This window comes from Pseudochaenichthys georgianus, chromosome 5 (assembly GCF_902827115.2).
Source record: "Pseudochaenichthys georgianus chromosome 5, fPseGeo1.2, whole genome shotgun sequence".
NCBI classification, from domain to species: Eukaryota; Metazoa; Chordata; class Actinopteri; order Perciformes; family Channichthyidae; genus Pseudochaenichthys; species Pseudochaenichthys georgianus.
In genome coordinates this window covers 28,824,403-28,845,266 of record NC_047507.1, presented here as the reverse complement: position 1 = coordinate 28,845,266, position 20,864 = coordinate 28,824,403, and the positions used below count along the sequence as shown (strand labels likewise).

The 20,864-nt window shown below is 42.6% G+C and overlaps 2 protein-coding genes across 2 annotated transcripts; both read right to left on the bottom strand.

Annotated features, from left to right (window-relative positions):
* Positions 1-1,427: 1,427 nt before the first annotated feature.
* Positions 1,428-3,643, bottom strand: LOC117446162 (potassium voltage-gated channel subfamily A member 2). The gene is given in 10 exon segments (XM_034082178.2): positions 1,428-2,407; positions 2,410-2,563; positions 2,565-2,728; positions 2,731-2,814; positions 2,817-2,852; positions 2,855-3,236; positions 3,238-3,293; positions 3,296-3,466; positions 3,469-3,521; positions 3,523-3,643. Coding segments are annotated over 10 exon segments (1,467 nt in total). The 5' UTR covers positions 3,561-3,643; the 3' UTR covers positions 1,428-2,078.
* A 14,247-nt stretch (positions 3,644-17,890) lies between these two features.
* LOC117447006 (potassium voltage-gated channel subfamily A member 3-like) lies at positions 17,891-20,074 on the bottom strand. Its single transcript, XM_034083570.1, has one exon. The coding sequence runs from the start codon at positions 20,008-20,010 to the stop codon at positions 18,457-18,459; it is 1,554 nt and encodes a 517-aa protein (XP_033939461.1). The 5' UTR covers positions 20,011-20,074; the 3' UTR covers positions 17,891-18,456.
* Positions 20,075-20,864: the final 790 nt, after the last annotated feature.

Sequence of the window (20,864 nt, the reverse complement as noted above, 5' to 3'; positions counted from 1 at the left end):
ACTCGACATTCGATGCCACGTTTACAGACAGATTGAGCTTCTGGCACCAGAGACTTCTAAAAAGGACAGCCAGACTCCATTTCAATTCTGAGCAAATGATCACCAATGTAAATCTTTCTGATACAAGACTCTTGCCTAGGGATGATACAGTTTTGAACAACGCGATGCCTTTATACAGAAAGCCTTTTTTATATTAAGTGAAGCAACATTTTTTGTGTCTGGTTTGCTGAAAGCGAAAATGATGCTTTTAAAATGGCTAGTAAGAGTGTGTCTTTGGATCTGAAACTGACACTGTGCTCAGAACAACCATTATTGTCATTCAAAATAGTTTTTTTTATTAAAAACATGGCAATGATTTGCGCATTGTGGAAAGGCTCTTGCTTTCTCTTAACATTGCTATTTAAAGTTTTTTTATTCTCTGATAATAGTATATGTGTCCTGTATAGTATGTGTCCTGTCTGTATACATATTTTACTCATATCTATATATATATGAAATAAATATATCTATTGTAATTATTATATTTTTGTTTTGTTTCTTCTATGATCTTAAATGCATGCTTCTAGGAATGTTTTTGAGGTCATGCAACATTAGAAGATTAGCGTAAACCCAGATAAAAAGGCAGTTCGGGGGGGAAGCATTACTCTATACAAGAATCCTAAAAGTTGCTATTTCGATCATGACAATGTGATCCTGTGACAAAACTGTGAAAAGACAGCACTACGAGTCTATCACATCTGCGACTGGGATCCATGTCCAAAACTAGAGTGTGAGTTCACGCCTGAAATCACAGCTCAGCGGTTTTTTCTGGCAATAGTTTAAAGCGATGACTTCTACATGGAATGTAAATATCGACAAGGACACCACATTAAGAGCAGGATTTGACCTTACCTAACGTACAGCTATAGGTTCTTGACCCGCAGGCGTCCTTTTAAAATTGTGAATCTTTATAGAAGGCAAGTGTACACACAAATATACAGTGGTGTGATGAAGCAAGTGGCAGTCAAGAAACAAGTGGTAATTCTCTTTCAGATAAAAATGTCATGCAATTATCTACTGACTATGTTTTTACTAGTAACAGCACCTACCTACCGGCTATCAGTTTAAGTCACAGTTACCTACCTTATTTGAATAAGTATGTGCGTGTCTCTGTGTGTGAAACTGTGAAAAATGAACAAAACAAGAAGAAACATTCAAGTTGTCCTCAAAGCTCTGCAGTAAGACCAGTTTTGGGTGAATGGAAGGGGGGGGAAGCTTGCATTGCAATACATACAGTACATGTAAGACCAAAGCAGTGAAAAGGCAGGCCATTCTCAGCCATTCATCAGATACTGATGTCTGCTGGGAAAAAAAGGTGTCGAACCATGAGCTAAGTGCTGATGGCTGTCATTCATCCTTGAAATAACGTGTGTACTAAACACCAACCTCCTCATAAGTCACCCACAGACCATCCAGTAGTGGGGTGAGCTTGCTTTATGCTCACACATCCTCTTGTTCCTAAATGGTGAATCATAAGACAGTGTTTTATTGGCTCCAAGAAGCAGCATATGTAGCGCGCGAGTAGGGCTCTTCAGAAAGCGCATGGCAGAGCCGCGTGGCTTGGGAACGAGGGATGGGGGACTAAAGCAGGACTTGTGTTGCTTTTTATTCTTTTGGAAGCAATAATTGTTTTTTTTTCTTGCCGTGTTTCTCCCTTGTTCTTTTCTTTTGGTGCACTACTGTTGGCTACTGTTGTGAGCAGGAACAATTTTAGTTTAGGCATTGTCATTTTTTTTCAAAACAGCCACACACACAAAACAAAGCCAACTCCATGCAGATATGCAACATTTTAAATTCACTCTGTTTGACAGTTATCAGGAGTTATTAAGGGCAAGTTGTGAGGGGTGAAGACAGGATGAGCGAAGAGTGAGCGGATGGTCTTATTTATATATTTTGTTCACTGTTTATCATCATCAGCATCCTGAATTATATTGCCTTGTTTTTTCCAGCACACGTGAGGTGGGAGGCTGTACACCAGTCCTGTCTAATTGCCGGCTCCATATTTCCCGCCATGACGGGGAGGAAGAGATAGCCGACGACTACACGTCTGTGAGCATTTTTGTAATGTTTACATAGTTTGTGTTTGCCAGCGTGCAGTTGGCCGTCTTGAGGTTCTCCTCCTGAATGTCCTCCCGGCTGTTGTTCACTGCCTCCTGAATCTCCATATAGTCCGATTTACTGATGGTGGAGCCGCTGCGGCTCTTCTTCAGCTCTTCGGCTGAATCGGTTTTGGCCACGTTGACCTGCAAGTAATGCGCCTGCTCTTCGCCTTCAGTCTCACGGTGATAGAAGTAGTTGAAGTTGGACACGATGACAGGCACGGGCAAGGCAATGGTCAGCACACCTGCAATGGCACAGAGGGAGCCACGATCTTGCCACCGATGGTAGTTGGGACCATATCACCGTAGCCAACTGTTGTCATGGACACCACCGCCCACCAAAACGCATCTGGGATGCTTTCGAACTGTGACTCGGGCTCATCTGCTTCGGCAAAGTAGACGGCGCTTGAGAAAAGGATGACACCCTATGAAGAGGAAGAAAATGAGCAGGCCGAGTTCTCTCATGCTGGCTTTCAGCGTCTGACCCAAAATCTGAAGCCCCTTGGAGTGACGTGACAGCTTAAAAATCCTGAACACTCGTACTAAGCGGATGACCCTGAGAATGGCTAAAGACATGGCTTGTTGACCGCTTGACCGTCATCTGGCTTTTCTGCGAGCTCTGTGCCAAGAGTGATGAAGTAAGGGATGATAGCAACAACATCAATTGTGTTCATCAATTACCAAAAAAGCCTGCTTTGCTGGGGCAGGCAAAGAGCGCACTAGAAACTCAAAGGAGAACCATATAATGCAGAGAGTCTCCAGGATGAAGAAGGGGTCAGTGAAGTAGGTGGATGTATAGCTGATGACTGTGGTGTTGGTCTCAGGGTAATAGATTTTCGTTGGAGACCTGTCGTCGTCATCGTTTCGCAGAATGGGGAGAGTCTCCAAGCAGAAACTGACGATAGATATCAGGATGACCATGACAGAAATTATGGCAATAATCCTAGCAGGACCTGAGCTCTCTGGGTACTCGAACAGCAGCCACACCTGTCTCTGAAATTCATTTTCAGGAAGAGGCCGCTCCTCCTCCTTGACGAAACCCTCGTCTTCTCTGAATATCTCGATGGCCTCGTCGCCAAGCTCGTAGAAGCGGATCTCCCTCTGAGAACATATCAAGGGTGACGTTGACCGGCCTTCTTAGCCGGCCCCCTGATGGTAATAATACAATATGGCGTCAAAGCTCGTTCTGTTCCTGTCGAAAAAGTACTCGTTCCTTAGCGGGTCAAAGTAGCGCATCCTCTTTTTGGGGTCCCCCAGCAGGGTCTCTGGAAACTGGGAGAGGGTTTTGAGTTGAGTCTCAAAGCGCAGCCCTGAGATGTTGATGACCACCTCTCACAGCACTCATGGTCGGCCTCCGGGTCGTAGTCCAGCCCCGGGTGAGCAAGCCGCCTCGTCAGAGGGGTCGCCCGTGGCAACAGTCATTCTGCAGGGGGAGGAGGCCTACACCTTTCAATGAGTCTGGGTCCTGCAGCCTGGAGAACTGCAGGCAGGGGCCGCGGGAGAAGGAGGGGGCTCGACACCGTAAAGACCTGATGGCCACAGATGTACCTAGGATCCGACGCAATGCAGGACAGACAGAGCAAAGACAAACAACAAGGTCAGTAAACCAGAGACATGACTCATGCACTTAATACTGCATTTACTCCAAGATGTCAGTAACGTGCTTTAAAACACTGATAAGAGATGACAATGAATCCACCCTCTGAAACAATGTCAGTAAATCTGATAAGAGTTATTTAAGTTAGACTGTCGTGAGAAGCAATCAATGCAATATTGAATCAGCTTTGTGGAAACTTGAGGCTGACACTGCTGCTTCTGACTCGGGCAAATTAATATGCAAATAAGATATCTGCCTTGCATATAATTGATTCAATGCAGGTAAACTCGGGGGCTAACCAGCATATAAAACATACAGACGCTTGTAAATTAGGACACTGATCTACATGCAATGGACAAAATCCAGTGTAATGAGTGGGACTACCTTTTGGCAGTCCACCCATGAGTATGGCAATGCAGCAGGCAGCAACCAATTCATACAGACAGCATCCTGTCTAGAAGATCATCGAAAATCACTGCAGTCTAAACACAAACTGTACAAGATGCATATCAGCTTACTGGCAGTACCAACAAACACATGCTTCATATTAACTGTTTTTGTTTTGTTCGGGCATTTTAGTCCGAAATGTGGCCTGTCTCTGAAATATTAAAAAACATCTATAAATAATTTATCCATAGAAGGAATAGGTTCCAAGAGAAAACCTGCATATCTTGCTGCATCATCTCCACTCACAGCAGTTTTACAAATAAAATCTAATGAAACAAATCCTAAATACATGTTTATTGTCTACTATGACGATTACAATGGAAGTGAAGAATCAGTGCATTAACAACAAAACGCCAATACTTTAGAACATACAATCAGATCTGTTTATCCATACCATACATACCTGCAGTCATCTGGACTCCGGTACCAGGAAGGTGAATAACCAGCTGCGACAAACAGCCCTTCCGTCTTCAGAGCGGGTTTAAAAAAAAAATCCAATTTGGGGCAGTCGATGATATCCACCTCATGTGTCATCCTCGCGGTGTAAAGCGGTACAGTATGTGCGGGTGTGTCCTCGCTTTCCCCTCCCCGACTCCTTTCCTCCGGCTGTCGTGGGATGGCAGATGGCAAAAAAGGGAGGAGGGAAGCGATCGAGGATGGTGTTGGTGCGTTCCCTTAATAACCAAAGGTGCTGGGATCAGCAGAAAGATCTGCCTCCGCTGTTCCCCTCCAGCGTGAACTGTGACGAGCTGTGGCTGCAGACAGTCGCAAAGGTAAAGGGAGCTGATGCTGAGAGGCACATCTTGCAGAGGGAGGAAACAAGCGAGGCAAGCGAGGAGGAGGGAGAAGGCTTACAAAAAAAACATAATCTTATTACCAAGATTTAATAATTAGACGCGTTATGGGACATATGCATACATTATAAGTCCTCTTTTCATGTCAGTGCGAGAACAAATCTGACACACCCGCCACTCAGCCAGTGCACATGTTAATGCTCGCTAGGCTTGCTCTCGCCACATGAACAACATCTTAAACCAAAATCCAGTGTCTGAGCTGCAGACCATGTGCACACACACACACACACCACAACACACCACACACACACACACACACACACACACACACACACACACACACACACACACACAACACACACACACCACACACACACACACACACACACACACACACACACACAACACACACACACCACACACACACACACACACACGCATCTGAGTTTTCCACATGGTGATCAGAGCATGCGGTCTTCGGACACTGACTTGAAACGACATGCATGAAGGAGTCGCCTTGTGTTTTGGGCCATGCAATTATGCAATTACGCACACATGTTATAATACAGCGGCCTTTATTGTTAGTTCCTGCATGGTGTCAGCACAGCGGCAGGTGATACGATTTATCTTCCAGGTGAAAGATTACTGGGGGAAATATGTCAGTTTGTCACAGTGGCCACTGTGTAAAGCTTGGTCAATACGACATGAGGGCACGGCTCTGCATACCAAAGAGACATGCTGGAGAAGGAGAGGGCAACAAAAAAGCACTCTCCATCCGCACTGAAGCCCTACCACTCCTTACCTTATCTGCAGTGTGGGGCAATTTTAAAGGGGCACACGTCTCCAGCATTGTTTAGCAGCACTGCTGTTGGTCAGCTGCTCTCTTTTTTTTTCAAAACTGCAATGCCACAAATAGGCGTTACCATTTATTCTGGTTTAATATAGAATCAGAATACCTTCTGGTTCTGATTCTATATAGCATGATTAGGTAAAGGTTGAAGGACAAACATACATTTTAAAAGACAAAAAACAACAGTAAATAGCATTTTCTCACAATCAATCTTCCTTATGTATGTTTGTAAGGTGTCGTCATTCGGTGTGAATACCTTTATTGTTTAAGTTATGAAAATATACAGAGGCAACAATGTGACTGCACATTCTGTAACTCTTGTTTCAGCAGTTATATTTCCCTTTCCTGGCAACCCACTTCATCAATAAAACATGGAGGGTTACTAAAATAGAGCAAAACCTCCATCATTGTGCTCTGTTTTATTCAGATGGAGAACCGCTGATCGATAGTGATTCCTCTCACTGCTATCGAATGCATCGGTGACCAGGAAATCCCTCAAGAGAAGCCAAAGGTCAGCGGGACATCCCTCAGTTGTGACGGATAAGGAGGTGAAAGGGGAGGGCGTGAGTGAGAGGGAGGCCAGCGGATGATTTTGTGTGGAGACACGGCTTTGCCAAGGTTACTCCAGCAGACCTGAGACCCCCACAGCTCCCATCATCGTCCCTTCTGTCTGTCTGCCTGCTGCCACATGCGGGTACCTTTCACTATCTCTTAATGCCTTTCCCAGGTTCCTCATGACAGCACAGACATTATTTATGAGGCAGAGGCCCATTACAAGACGGTACTACACATAAGGCTCAGTACACTTAGCATTAGCTGGCTTGCTTTAATTAAAAGTGAAGGGTCCCAGCACTTGAAATGCTGTGTGTGCACAAATAAATGACATAAAAAAAATGGGTGAAGGTGTAAGGTGCAGATGAAGGTGTCCACGATGATTTTGTTTCCAACAGGTATTTATTTCAGAGCTGCATCAGAAGTTTTGTCGCAGGAACAGAGAGCAAGAAAAATACATTTGAGGATTTAGAAACTATGGATCATTATCACAGAGCCACAAGATGAATGACGGGTCATCATTTTACTTTGCGGTTGTTTGGGTCATTTGAAGGAAATGGCATTTTACTGTCCTTTTATCTGATATGATATGATAAAAAAGTAGCTTAACCCATCCTATCTTGACTTTTTTTCTTTTCTGTTACAAGTATCTATATCAGGGATGGGCAACGTGGATGGTGGTGGGCCACATCATTGATGTACTGGCCACCAGGGGGCCGCAGATTCACTTGGAACACACACACACACACACACCACACACACACACACACACACACACACACACACACACACACACACACACCACACACACACACACACACACACACACACACACAAATGCCATGTATTATATGTAATTATTAACAAATATACTAAGTCTTCATTGACATTTTACAATCTTTCAGGGAACATCCTCTAATAAGCTGACTAAACATATCAGTTCACAGAAATGTTATTTCATTTTTACAAGTGGCATGTTTGTATTGAACAGGTTATTTAACAGTGGAATAAAACTATTTAACTTATTGGAAAGCATGAAAAATGTATGTGCATTAAGATTAACCATTAAGATGACATAAACATGAAGTCATGAACACTAACCCAGACATTAGTTGTCTAACTTGAACCTAAGACACAATAAGGGGAACGTCAACACAGGCACCTGTCAACCCGCACTCTGCTGTTCCTCAGCGCGCTCCCCTCCCTCCCTCCCGCTGAAATACTGAATGAAAAGCGTAGTAATCATACATAACACGGCAGGGTCCGTGACAGTTTGTTTTCATCTGATTTCAAATAAACAAAGTCTTGGTTTTTAGAATATTAAACTTGTTTTGCCAAATTCAGATGATAAATACAACTTTTAAGCTTGTAACGGCATAATTACAAGCAATAACTTAACGTCACAGCAAGCATAACAACAGCCGATGTTTTCTTGTGTACAAGAATACACACAAACGCGTCACAGATTATTTTGCCGTATTTGGCTGCCGAACAAATCATCATCATCATCATCATCGCGACGTAACTAGGAGTCTAGTGGACGGTATCAGTACTACAAGTAAAACAAATAAAATAATTTGTATTTTAATGCTATATTTGAATAATATATTGTAGGGCTATACCTATATAAAACATGTCTGTGAAAATACCAAACAGATTATGCATTTTAGCCATGCCTCATTTCCAACCTATCTCACCAGAATGCGTGACTCCACCACGACTCCCTTAACACCACAATGCGTGGTGGAGTGACGAACTTTGTTACATTTGCGTGTCGGCACCACGCAAACAACCCCAATGTAAGTGAATGAGGCTCCTTTGTCGTGGTGCACACACGCATTTCTACAACGTGCATTGTGTGTAATGCAACTGTTAATTTTATTAAATTAGTTTGTTTTTAAGGAAGGCCAGAGCTTCAGCTGTGTCAAATAGATTGTTCCCTTCAGTTAACGTTATTTAAAAGATAATGATCATGTCCCCTGTATTGTATTACGAGCGTCCATTCCCATTGGATAACGGAGAATTTTACACCCGGAGTAAGTAGCCTATTCTCCTTACTGTCGATTGGTTTTTACAGTGATATCTGCACTACTCATCGACTAAAAAACACCAAATTGTCCTTGTAATTACACAACATTGATTGGTTTGAATTGTGTACAATGCTTTTGTATTTTCCCCTTCGATTCGGAGAAACAAATATATTTCGGAGTTTTTGGACGGCAGAAGACACTACACTACCCAGAATCCTCAGCTATCGTTTGGGACTACACCATGTGCTTAGCTTGACAAACCCCGTGATCAGTCCTCAACCTCTGTGATTGGATGCGCGACGTTTACACAGAGCGTCCAAAAGGACTTTGAAATGGAATGAAACCCATCGACGGCACACTATTCAAAACAGGAATCGAACGTGTCCTACCCCCCTCCCCCCCTTAGGTCACAGGCTCCTCCAACAGTGCTACGCAATAAAACAGATGCACAGAAAAAATAGTGAAATAGTGCAATAAGAGTCTATATACAAGTGATTGGAATATGATATATTAGATAAATAATTTCTAAGTAGCAGCCAGATGAATGTTATTTCTAAATTCAGGTGTTTAATAGTCTTCTGGCCTGTGGGATGAAGCTGTCTCTGTGTCTGGTGGTTTTAGTCCGAATGCTGTGGTACCGCCTGCCAGACTGCAGCAGACAGAACCGTTTGTGGCTGGGGTGATGGTGGTCTTTTATAATCCTGAGGGCTTTCTTTAAGGTTAACCTGGTATTTTTAATCCACTACATTTATTTTAGTTACTTTACAGATTTGGATTAATGATGTGAAATATAAACAACCCTTAAATCAGACTTTAGTTACACCTGAATGAAATTCAGTGAAGGTGATTGTCAAGTGCCAACAATCAGGCGAGATATTTGATAGTTGGTGCTTGAGAAGACTAAATATTTATCTGCAGATCCGTTTTAAAGCATATTCATTACTCGTTATTCTCTAATAGTTCATTAAAGACTGTATATAATTGCTATTTTGCACATCCCTTTCAAGATTTCAAGATTTTCTAAGGTTTATTGACATATCATATACACAACAATGTAGTTATGCAATGAATGAACAACTTGGGTCACAGGTCATCAACAGTGCATTACAAGACATCTATCAATGTGTGTATACTTACTTCCACCATTACACTGTCGTATTCTGCACATTTCTTTAAATAAAGCCTTATTAGTTAGCACATCCTCCTATCAGGCACTAAACTGTTTTACTCTAGATATCATTTGAGTATCTTCTTGATATTTTCTATTCTATATTTATATAATTGACCTTCTACTTTTCCCACTATGTACTCTTAATATTTGAATGTTTTCATAAAATATAACGCATTCAAAAGTGCGTTACAAAAATGAAAGACATTAAGAAAAAGGCATTTTAAACAGTCATTAAAAAGCAACACAATCTTCCTGCATTGCAATTACTCTAAACGTGCGATATCACTGTAAAATCAATCGACAGTAAGGAGAATAGGCTACTTACTTCCGGGTGTAAAATTCTCCGTTATCCAATGGGAATGGACGCTCGTAATACAAGACATGATCATTATCTTTTAAATAACGTTAACTAAAGGGAACAATCTATTTGACACAGCTGAAGCTCTGGCCTTCCTTAAAAACAAACTAATTTAATAAAATTAACAGTTGCATTACACACAATGCACGTTGTAGAAATGCGTGTGTGCACCACGACAATGGAGCCTCATTCACTTTACATTGGGGTTGTTTGCGTGGTGCCGACACGCAAATGTAACAAAGTTCGTCACTCCACCACGCATTGTGGTGTTAAGGAGTCGTGGTGGAGTCACGCATTCTGGTGAGATCAGGTTGCTCATTTCGCTCTATTTGTTCTTTTCCAGCCCTGTAAGGGCTGATTCTGTGAGAAGTCTTCTTTGCTGCTTTTGTGGCAGACTACAGCGCCACTTACAGGCCAGGCAAATGTACTACAGCGTCTCCAGCGCTTTCGAGCGGCAATGGCCGTGGCCGTGGCCCAACCCCCCATTCCCCTGATAGGTGGAGAGTTGCCCATATAGGCGGAGCACCCCTTTTCTGATGTCAGAAAAATTCAAATCTGTATCAGCTCTGTTGCAGCCCCGTTTTTAGAGATTTGGGTATGGAGGAAAAGAGAGAGGGTTGTGTTTTCTGACACTTGGTGAGTTGTAAGGGATGTATTGATTTGATACAAGCAAGTCAGTGTTTCTGTATGTACTTTCAACTATAGTATATGGTCTGGACCCACCGGTGGGCCCATCAAGTTCAGCATTCACTGTGATGAATATAAAATAAGACACTGATACTGTTTTCCTCAATGAACATTTAGAGAAAAAATAAATATTCAGGGCTCCTCTCCCTCAGAGGCCTCTTCCTGGTCTGTTGACTGTTGGTCAGGCTCATAGTCTGGATCGCTGTTGTCTTCCATTTCTGAGACATCGTCCTCTATGTCTGGTTCAATCTCCTCCTTATCTGGTTCAAAACATTTGTCCAGAGCCTCTCTGACAGAAAATCGCCTAACCGGTTATAGCTACTCATTTTGTCAATGAGTCAAATGTGAGCAAGGCACACATATAACTGCATGAGAGACAGTAATGGAGGGGCATTTACTGCGGGAAAGTGAGAGGTTTTTCTTTCTCGAGGGGTACAGAGCTCGCACCTGTGAGAAGGTATGATACATTGTATCATACAGCGTGAGAAAGGGAGCGGTTCCCATAACTTAGAGTAAATCGTTTTGTCTGGAAGGTGTGGGGGGACATAAGCACAAGAAGCGTGTGTGTGTGTGTGTGTGTGTGTGTGTGTGTGTGTGTGTGTGTGTGTGTGTGTGTGTGTGTGTGTGAGAAGGGTTTTTACGTTGTTTATAAATTAATTAATTAATTAATTAATTAATCTGAGGGCCGCAAATAGAGGAGGTGGGGGCCGCATGCCCCCGGGCCGCCATTTGCCCATCCCTGATCTATATGATACCTGTGTTTCTTTTCTGCAATACCTATAAGCAAGTCCAAAAATGCGTTTATGTCATTAAATAAAAGAAGAAGCCTATAACTTCTCAATGTCGAGCGTCTAAGCACAAGAAGCTGTGTAACTTGAATTAAGAATAGTCTAGAATTGTCCACATGTTCAATACTTTTTGACAGTTTTTTTTATTAATAAGTGTTAGTGCTGTTCAGCCCAGACCCTGGAGTGCAATGCAGGGGGTCTCCTGTAAATCCCTGCTACTTCATACTGCATTGCAGCAGCCACAGGTTTCAAGCACAGCACTGAAGGAAAAGGCTGTGAACTCATTTAAACTGGATTCTGCTGTTCCGGTAACTATAGACCGTACTGGCTCAAAATGAATATGGGAATAAAATGATGCAACCATCCCCTGTGTTCATCTCCTCATAAGATAGTTATCTAATGCAAAACCTTCATATTATGATACTTGATATGCCTCATGTTAAATAATATTTTTTTCCCGACTTAAACACTATTTGGCCCCAGTGCATCGTCACTATCTAAATGTATTTGACCCTATGGGAGATACTGTACGGGACCAGGGTTTGGAAAGTGGTTGCAATAATTGAAGAGTGGCTTAAGTACAGAAATATATAGCAACGCAGCTCCCTGTGTCCTTCTATGTGTCCCCTGAGCTAACAATACATCTGAGGCAGGAGGAGATGGAGATAAAGGAAGGAAGGACAGGGAAGAGAGAGCACTTTGCAAGTAGAGGCGATGAGAGGAAAGCAGGGAGGGAAAGGAGAGAGAGTCGTGCTCATCATATTGAGACCCAGCAGGAGGAGAGAGGACACTGGAAGAGAGCCAGACACCAGGAGAGACACAAGGACACACTCATCACGGCGGTATGCTGCCAAGCTGCATCACACCTCCCAGATAACTCACAGAGGTCAGCACACACGCACCTATTATCTAAATGTGCAGAGCACTATTCGCTACCTTTGGATAGTTGACCCATTGATGTGCAATTCGAAAGTTACAACATTTGAAACAAACACAGCATTTACTACGACTTCTTCACAGCAGCACACATACCAAAACAAACAAACGTGGCTTCATTGAATTCAGTGAGCTAAGCTGATGCTGAACAGAGGGACTACAGTATGAGTCAGTGAGTGAGTCAGTGTCACTGATGCAGGGATACCCTTATGCTGCATTACACAATGTGTCTGTATGAGTGAGTGAAATTCAAGTCAAGGTAAGTGCCTGCTTCAGGAGCTCTTCAGGTTGCATTACACCAAGGTCATTCTAGAAATAAGACACCTGAGGTTGAGAGGACGAACAGAACATTGATTGTGGATCTGTACCAAAAAGCTTTATGCACAGCGAGGCTCTGGAAAGCGGTCGACTTATGCATCATTTGCAGCAATGACTTATTGCAGCATATTGCTCCAACCGTGAACATTTTTAGCAAGTTGCGGTCCCTTTTCATGTAGAAAGTGTACGCAATAATTTGGCACTAAAAGCACAAGCACTAAGCATATTAAGGTCGCTCTACAGCATTTTAGAAATACTGTAGCTGCAGTGTTTGTTTGCTGATGCATATCATGCGACTTGTGGGATTTTCAGTGACAGATACTGTGTCACTTTGATGATTCAATCCAAGGGTTTTTGTTTTCCATTAAATCAAGGAACCAACATATTTGCCTCAGCGTCATGCAGCACTGTTTCTCTCTCATGTCACCTGAGGGACGAGCCAGGGCTGCACAGTTTTCCTCATAACCAAAACTTTCCACAAATATGAATCTTGTCCAACAGACTCCTGAAAAGTGTCTTAAAGCTCTGCAGACATTTTCCAAAGTCAGCATTGTCACTGTAACTAGGGACATCTTTTGCTCAGCCTCATCCGGTTGCTATGGAGACCATCTCTAGGGGTAGCAATGGGAGGAGCCTTGGCGTTGTCATCCATCCACAGCGTCTCTGATTCCGCTGGGATTTTAAAGGTGAAGTTTCAGCACAATGACAAGCCATTTAATTTTCCTGCTGCCAGCTGCATTAAGAAAAGACGAATTAGGGAGCAGAACAAGTGTGTGATTTATTGTATCCTTACAGTTTCACACCTGGGACCTGATTTCCAGTATGTTGCCCATATTAAACTGGGTTCCTTGTTAGCTTTAGTGCATCTCTCCACTGGGAGGGGGGGGGGGGGTACGAATATATGCTGTCTTTGACACACTTTCTGGGCTCTCCTCTCTCTAAGAGCTCTGAACACGCCTTGATGCAGAAGAATAACCTTTATGAATAGCCCCAAGAGTCCCATTACATGTTCTCTGAAGAGCAGATGGATAAATGGCACCCAAATATATAATGGCAATATGTCAGGGTTTCTATTTTTGGCAGTATTTAGTTACAGTTTTAGGGCAAATCCTGTATCATGTAAAAATATCATCGGAGCAGGAGGGAAAATGAGTGAAGAACAAGCTTTGGTAGATGAAACGATGAAAAGCTCATCTCCGGACAGACATTTCGTAGCAGATGTAGCCCGCTGCTGCATGGCATCACGCCTCTCTCTCCTCTCAACTGCAGTGCCAGAGGACCAGCTGCAGCCGACTGTTTGCCGTTTCCTGCGTCTGTTTGTGTATTTGTGTGCATGTCAGCTCTATACGGCACTGGGTTTCCTGTCTCTCTCCAGTAGGCTCCGTTTTTCTAATGACCAGGATCCTGCAGCAGGGTGCATTCAGGCGTTCCAACTGTGACCGTCTTACAGCTGAGCATGCTGATTCTCACACACACACTCAAACATTCACACAGGGACAGCGAGACAATTAGTTGTCAATTTATTTGTCATGCATTGCAGAGACTTCGTTGTTCCAACTTCAATACTTGTGTTTCACTATACTGATATGAAAACAAATTATTCCATACTCTTTTATGAGGAACAAGTATAACTTCAAATTAAAATGTATTAAAAAAAGTTATTAAACACAGGCAGCAGCGCAAGAATTTACAAACAAATCGAAATAAATGTAAAACACTGACATTATTTTCTTAATTGAATCAATATCTAATCAAAGAAAGTTAACAAGTTTAAACTATGTTTAGACACACCTCAAGCTGCATTCTTCTTATTTTGGCCACTTTGCAGCAGCAAAACACTGATATAATATCCGCTTATAAAGAGATACAAGTATCCTTTTAAACTCCCAGCAGACATGCAGCAATATTAAATTAGATTTGGAATTTTTATAAATGGAAGTCCAATAGTTTCTCAACTTTCAGCCGATTTTATCTCCACCAAATGATGAGGCAAAAAACGCTCATTAATCAATAAATGCTCCAGTACGTTTACCAGCAAGACACTCATTTACTCAGTTTGCTGCGTGTAAGGCTATTTGTCTAACACAGCTTTTTACTGAAAACATCTGCCGGCTGCACCTGGAAACAAGATTAGCAAGAGGCTTTTGTGCCAGAAACAGAAACAATAAGCTGAAAGATGAAAGACAATCTTTAAAGCTGACTGAAGCTTTTCCATTATTTAGACAGGAACATTGATTAATGCCTAAGATATGTGTCCTAAAGTCCAGCTTTTGGTACCTTGAAGATAGAGTTTGATAAAAAGGTAAAAACAGATCACACATTTTATTGAAAGAACATATACCAGAAAGTCCTTCATTTCTACTAATTTGAAATCATATCTTGGTAATTAATGTTGTGTGGAAATAACTTTCCTGGAAGTCTGATAACAGCAATGGCTGATGTGTCCCTCTTGTAATTTAAATATACATTGATTCCCTCACGTATTTAGTCAAACAGCTAAACCTCTGATGTGATTCTTACCTCTCCACAAACCAAAACCGAACTGCAGGTGCACTCAGGGGAAGATTAACGACGCTGGCTAACCTGCAGACAGGTTCTCATTTCCCCTGGTTAAAAATACATTGAAGCAGGACTACATTCCAGTAAGGACAGAGTACAAAGCGACTCAGCAGTTCTGAGCACCTGGAGCTGAGTGCAGTCTGTCCTGCAGGACCAAGGTCTATGATGCTCGGCCTGAAAGTGAACCAGGGGATAAATTGCACTTAACAATGATGGATGGTCATATTATATGTTTTAGCTTCCTATTCCTCCTCTTTACATGTTATTTACCTTGAGGAGTCTTTGTAAACACGAATCAAAAGTAGACCACATTTGACTGAAATAGCCCTTTGAGCCACATCTGTGTTTGACATTTAAATCATTGTCATTTAGACCTAAATCTGACCATAAGAAATGTAACAAAACCAAACAAAGAATACAAATAAACTCAATAAGCAGTTACCTTTACACAATGTATGCATTTGACTGCCTGAGTAGATAGTAAGAAATTATGCAAACGGTATATTATTTCATTGGACAATAACAGGAAGCATTCTGCGCGCATTTGCTGTTTGTTTGTGTAATATATAAGGATTCTCTTTTTCTCAGCTCATAAATCCCTGTCTTTGTTAAAATGCTGCTTTATAGAAAATAGGCCTGGATTTTGCTTTGTAACACTAAAGCTTACTGCAAAGTGAATTTCATGTTGCCTTCAAGTCTTCTTTTGTGCTGAGTCAAAGTGCATCATATTTTTGGCAAATATTCATGGAGAAAGAAATGTACAATGCATTACAAATACATGTAATTTAGGTTTAGTATTAGTTATTCCAGAGAGGTATCATTAACTTGGAACAAAATCTAAAATAAACAAAGCAGCACTATTACCTATTCCAAAATTAAAATTATATTGTCGACAACAATAGATAAAGGGCAATATGGAGAATCACATCACTTCTCTAGCTTTTGAAATGTCATCAGTTCAAAATAGTTTGTGAGTTGTTAAGTTGTTTTAGACTCAATATGAGTCTAAAACAGAGCTGCTCCAAGCAGTTCCAACAAAATGTGTAAGACACTAGCAGGATTTTAATGTAAGAGCAAAAATATACCCAAACCCTGGCCAGCAGTAGTAACTCAGTATATCCAGTAGAGGGCAGAACTGAGCTATTTTCAGATTGATGTAGCCTGCACAATAACACAGCCTTACAGTCCAGCAGCATATCAGCATAATTTAAACTTCTTAATGATACAATAGTAGTTTATAGAAACTGTCTTCACCTCTAAATCCTAAAATGTTGGATGTACCAATTATACAGCAATACATGTCAAAACACCTGGTGATGCTCAGTGGGCACGCCTTTTCACTATACATAAACTATAAATAGTTTGAGCTCTAATTAATTAAAGGTGGGGTAGGTACATTTGAGAAACCGGCTCGCGATCGCTAGAATTTGAAAATACACAACCGGAGAAAATCTGCCACTTCCTTATAGAGCCCCTCCTCCAAGACACACGAACGCGCACATGACCAATGAGGGCACGAGATAAGTTTGTGCCCCGATGGAAGGCTGACAGGCAGGTAGACCATCCAATCCGACGGATTGGTTGTACTTTTTACAGTATTACGGCTTCCACAGATGACATTTTTGTATGGATTTTTTGTCAAAGCACTTAAGATATTCATTGCTATCGGGATGTTAAGATCATTCCATGGAATATAACAAAAAGTGTATCTCGAGCCGGTTTCTAAAACTTACCTACCCCACCTTTAAGTCAAAAATAAATAAATGATCATCAAAATAGTTTCCAACTTCATCACTGTTGAATAAAGCATTAGCCACATGTCATTTTGTATGGGGTCAATTATAACAGACACTTCACTATTTGATGGCATTCCTGGATGACAGATTAACAGATAATGGAACTGCATGTAGGTTGCAGCCCTTAGAATACAAGTAAAGTTAGGATTGCTATTTTAAAAAACTCTCATACTCTCCATAAGGAGGAGATACAGCCTTGTGATTAATTTAAACTCCTTAGATGTTTCACAGGTTTGGTTTCTTGGTGAAAGGTTGATGACGTCAGACCTATAGGTTGGCATGCCAACTCAGAGAAAGGAGCATGTCTGAAACTCAGCAGCTGAGGAGAAGGAAATAGAAGAGCGCTCATGCAGCTTTGCATTATTCTTCTTGACTGAATTTCAACATGTTTGCCAGCTCACTGCCTTCAGCTAATAGTGCTGATTGATATTGCATCTGTTCTTATCTCCAAGGACACTGAGGTGATAATGAAGCACAGTTGGAAAGTCTTTGTAAAAAAATGCAACACAATGCCATAGTTACATCAAAGGGGGTTACCCAGGAAACCACCGTCGTCATGGAGACTGCATCACAAGGCGGGATTAGAGAGGAGCACGAGGCGGGACGTTCTGCACGCGCAATCGCTCCATTCATCCAGCTGTTGTCATCCTGTCGTCACCGCGCACATGACCCTTAAACACACGATTATTTACACTTTATATATGTGATATTCCCCTCTGCTCGCTCTGCCTGGACATGTGCAGTGATGATTGGCGAAAGGTTATTGTTACATTTCGAGTCAGGATCAGTTATTTTGCGTTTTATTTAATATAGGCTATAGGCAGTTCTGAATAAAAATACAATTTTACAAAAAACTATGATAGGCGTTTCCATCTACACCACATGGTGTGTTTTTACCTGAATAATCATGTGAACAGAGTCCATCATCGCGACAGGTTATAAATATAACCTAAACAGACATCTGGCTAAATACCATCTATTCATTACATTATTGGACAATGAAAACGTTTGTTTCCACGAAGCACAAGACTGGAGGGTTAATAGGCTAGACTATGTTACACGTGTATCCCAATCATGAACCACAACAACTTTTGAATTAACATCACGATATATAGGCATCATGTGGCACTATACAATGCACAAATATAAGTTTTAACAAGCCGCATAAAGTAAAACAAACATTCCAGTGCAAATGTTTTGGGTCATAACAACACTTATTGATTTGTGAGAAATACTCAAAAGGTTTGAATCTACACTGGAGACACGTATAAGCGAAATGTCTCACTTGCTTACATCAAAAATAATAATAAATGACTTGTTAAAACGGACATTTACGCACGTTCATCCACAGGACTGACACATTACAATTGCTATAGGCTATAGAAAAATAATATTGTGTCTTCATGCTCCATAAATGATGCCTTCTGGAGTTAATTTACACGTCTGTGAAGATCTTTTTGATGTTCACGCAGTTCTGGTTGTTCTCGGTGGTGAAGTTGGGCTGTTTGAAGGCGCTGTTGATGCTCTCCTCTATCACCATGTACTCAGACTTGCTGAGGGACGAGGAGCTACACGACCTCCTCAGCTCCTCCGAGAGGAGGTGCTTGCAGCTGCTGGTGTGCACGTACTGCGGGTGCTCCTCTCCGTCAGTCTCCCTGTGGTAGAAGTAGTTGAAATTGGACACAATCACTGGCACGGGTAAGGCAATGGTAAGCACGCCTGCTATTGCGCACAGCGACCCCACTATTTTCCCACCAATGGTCACCGGATGCATGTCTCCATATCCGACTGTGGTCATTGTGACCACTGCCCACCAAAACGCATCCGGGATGCTGGTGAAGCTGGACGCGGGGTCGTCTGCTTCTGCAAAGTAAACCGCGCTTGAGAAGAGAACAACTCCGATGAAAAGAAAGAATATGAGCAAACCGAGCTCCCTCATGCTGGCCTTAAGTGTCTGGCCCAAAATCTGAAGTCCCTTTGAGTGACGTGAGAGCTTAAAAATGCGAAAGACCCTCACCAGTCTGATCACCCTCAGGATTGCGAGCGACATCGCCTGCTGGCCGCCGCTGTTTTCCTTTTCGGCCAGCTCGGTCCCTAAAGTGATGAAGTAGGGGAATATGGCGACGATGTCAATGATATTCATGATGTTTTTGGAGAAGGTAGTTTTGCTGGGGCAGGCGAAAAACCTGACCAGCAACTCGAAAGAGAACCAAATGATGCAGAGGGTCTCTATCACAAAGAAAGGGTCTGTAAACGGGTTTGGCTTGTAGGGAGCTGTGCCATTCACTGTGGGCTCCACTGTGGCTGGGTCTCTTTCATCCCGAAATTGCGGCAGAGTCTCCATGCAGAATATAACAATTGAGATCAAAATAACAAGCACTGAAACTATAGCTATCCCCCTGGCTGGTCCAGAGCTCTCAGGGTACTCAAACAAAAGCCAAACCTGCTTTTGGAAATCATTATTAGGCAGTATGCGTTCCTCTTCTTTTATAAAGCCTTCATCATCCCGGAATTTCTCCATTGCCTCCTCTCCGAGTTGATAAAACCGTATCTCCTCGGAAAAAATATCAATGGGCACGTTAACAGGTCTCCGTATGCGCCCCCCGGACTGGTAGAAATAGAGGATGGCATCAAAGCTGGGTCTGTTCCTGTCAAAAAAGTACTCGTTTCTCAGTGGGTCAAAGTAGCGCATCCTTTTCCTGGGGTCCCCCAGCAGCGTGTCTGGGAACTGGTTGAACGTTTTAAGTTGTGTCTCAAAGTGTAACCCCGAAATGTTGACGACCACCTTCTCGCAGCATCCCTTCCGGCCGCGCTCGTATCGATCCCCGGACAGGTGAGGCGTCGACAGCACCCCGGGGTCCCCCAGCATGTTGTCGGCCGTCATGACGCCCCTCTCCACTTCGACATAACCCCGGCTCTCAGACGCGTTGCTGCCCGTGTGCCTGTTACTGGACCGGAGCTGGATCGCGCCGAAGGTCTGGTCATCCATACAGGTGGTTTTCGGTGTGAAGGGGCAGAGTGCGGCACGCCTCTCCCGGCCAGAGCCTACAGCTTCAGAGAGCCGCGGCCGACGCCACTCACATCTCTTCTAACCATCACCTATCTCCGCGTATCCACACAGGCGCTGCGCTCCCCTCAGCCTTTTCCTTTTTTTTCTTCTCACTTTACAAACATGTCGACACCCGCCCACGCCGTGCACATGTCTGACATACGTCCAACCCTCCCATTCGGAAATGTACTTCACACTTAATGTCGAGCCTCCATTCAAGTGTGGTGGGATAAAAACGCTTGAGGAAATCACATCCACCCCTGTTCTATCCAAGTTGCAATATGTGGGTTCAAACAGGTATAAGCAGACATGAATCTGTGGATGTACTGCTGTGTTAAGTCACACGTTTCTCTCTGTGTATCAGAAAACGCACAATGCCCTATTTCACCCCAGTCTAACACTTTTGACACATCAGATCATGTTGTCATCAGACATTGCTTCACTTTTCCCACAGAAACTGAGCTGATGTAATTAGAGTTTTTTCAGAAACACTGACAGCAGAAACTGAACTGTGCATGCGCAGATATTCGCTTTCCAAAGCAGATGTAAAAACTATTTATTTGTGTCTTATTTTCTAGTTGTTGAGTAGGTGTTACTCTCCGTGGTGCTGAAAACAAGCGCGCACCAGATTGTGAATCAATGCGCGCTCTCCAGCACACGAGCGTTAAGTTATGCATGTGCACACGTGTTTGTGTCTAGGGATGTTTTTATTAACTGAACACACAAAAGCCTCGGGATCAGTCACCTCATTTCCAGTAGGAAATGAAAAGCCTGTCTGCTATCTGTTGATAGAA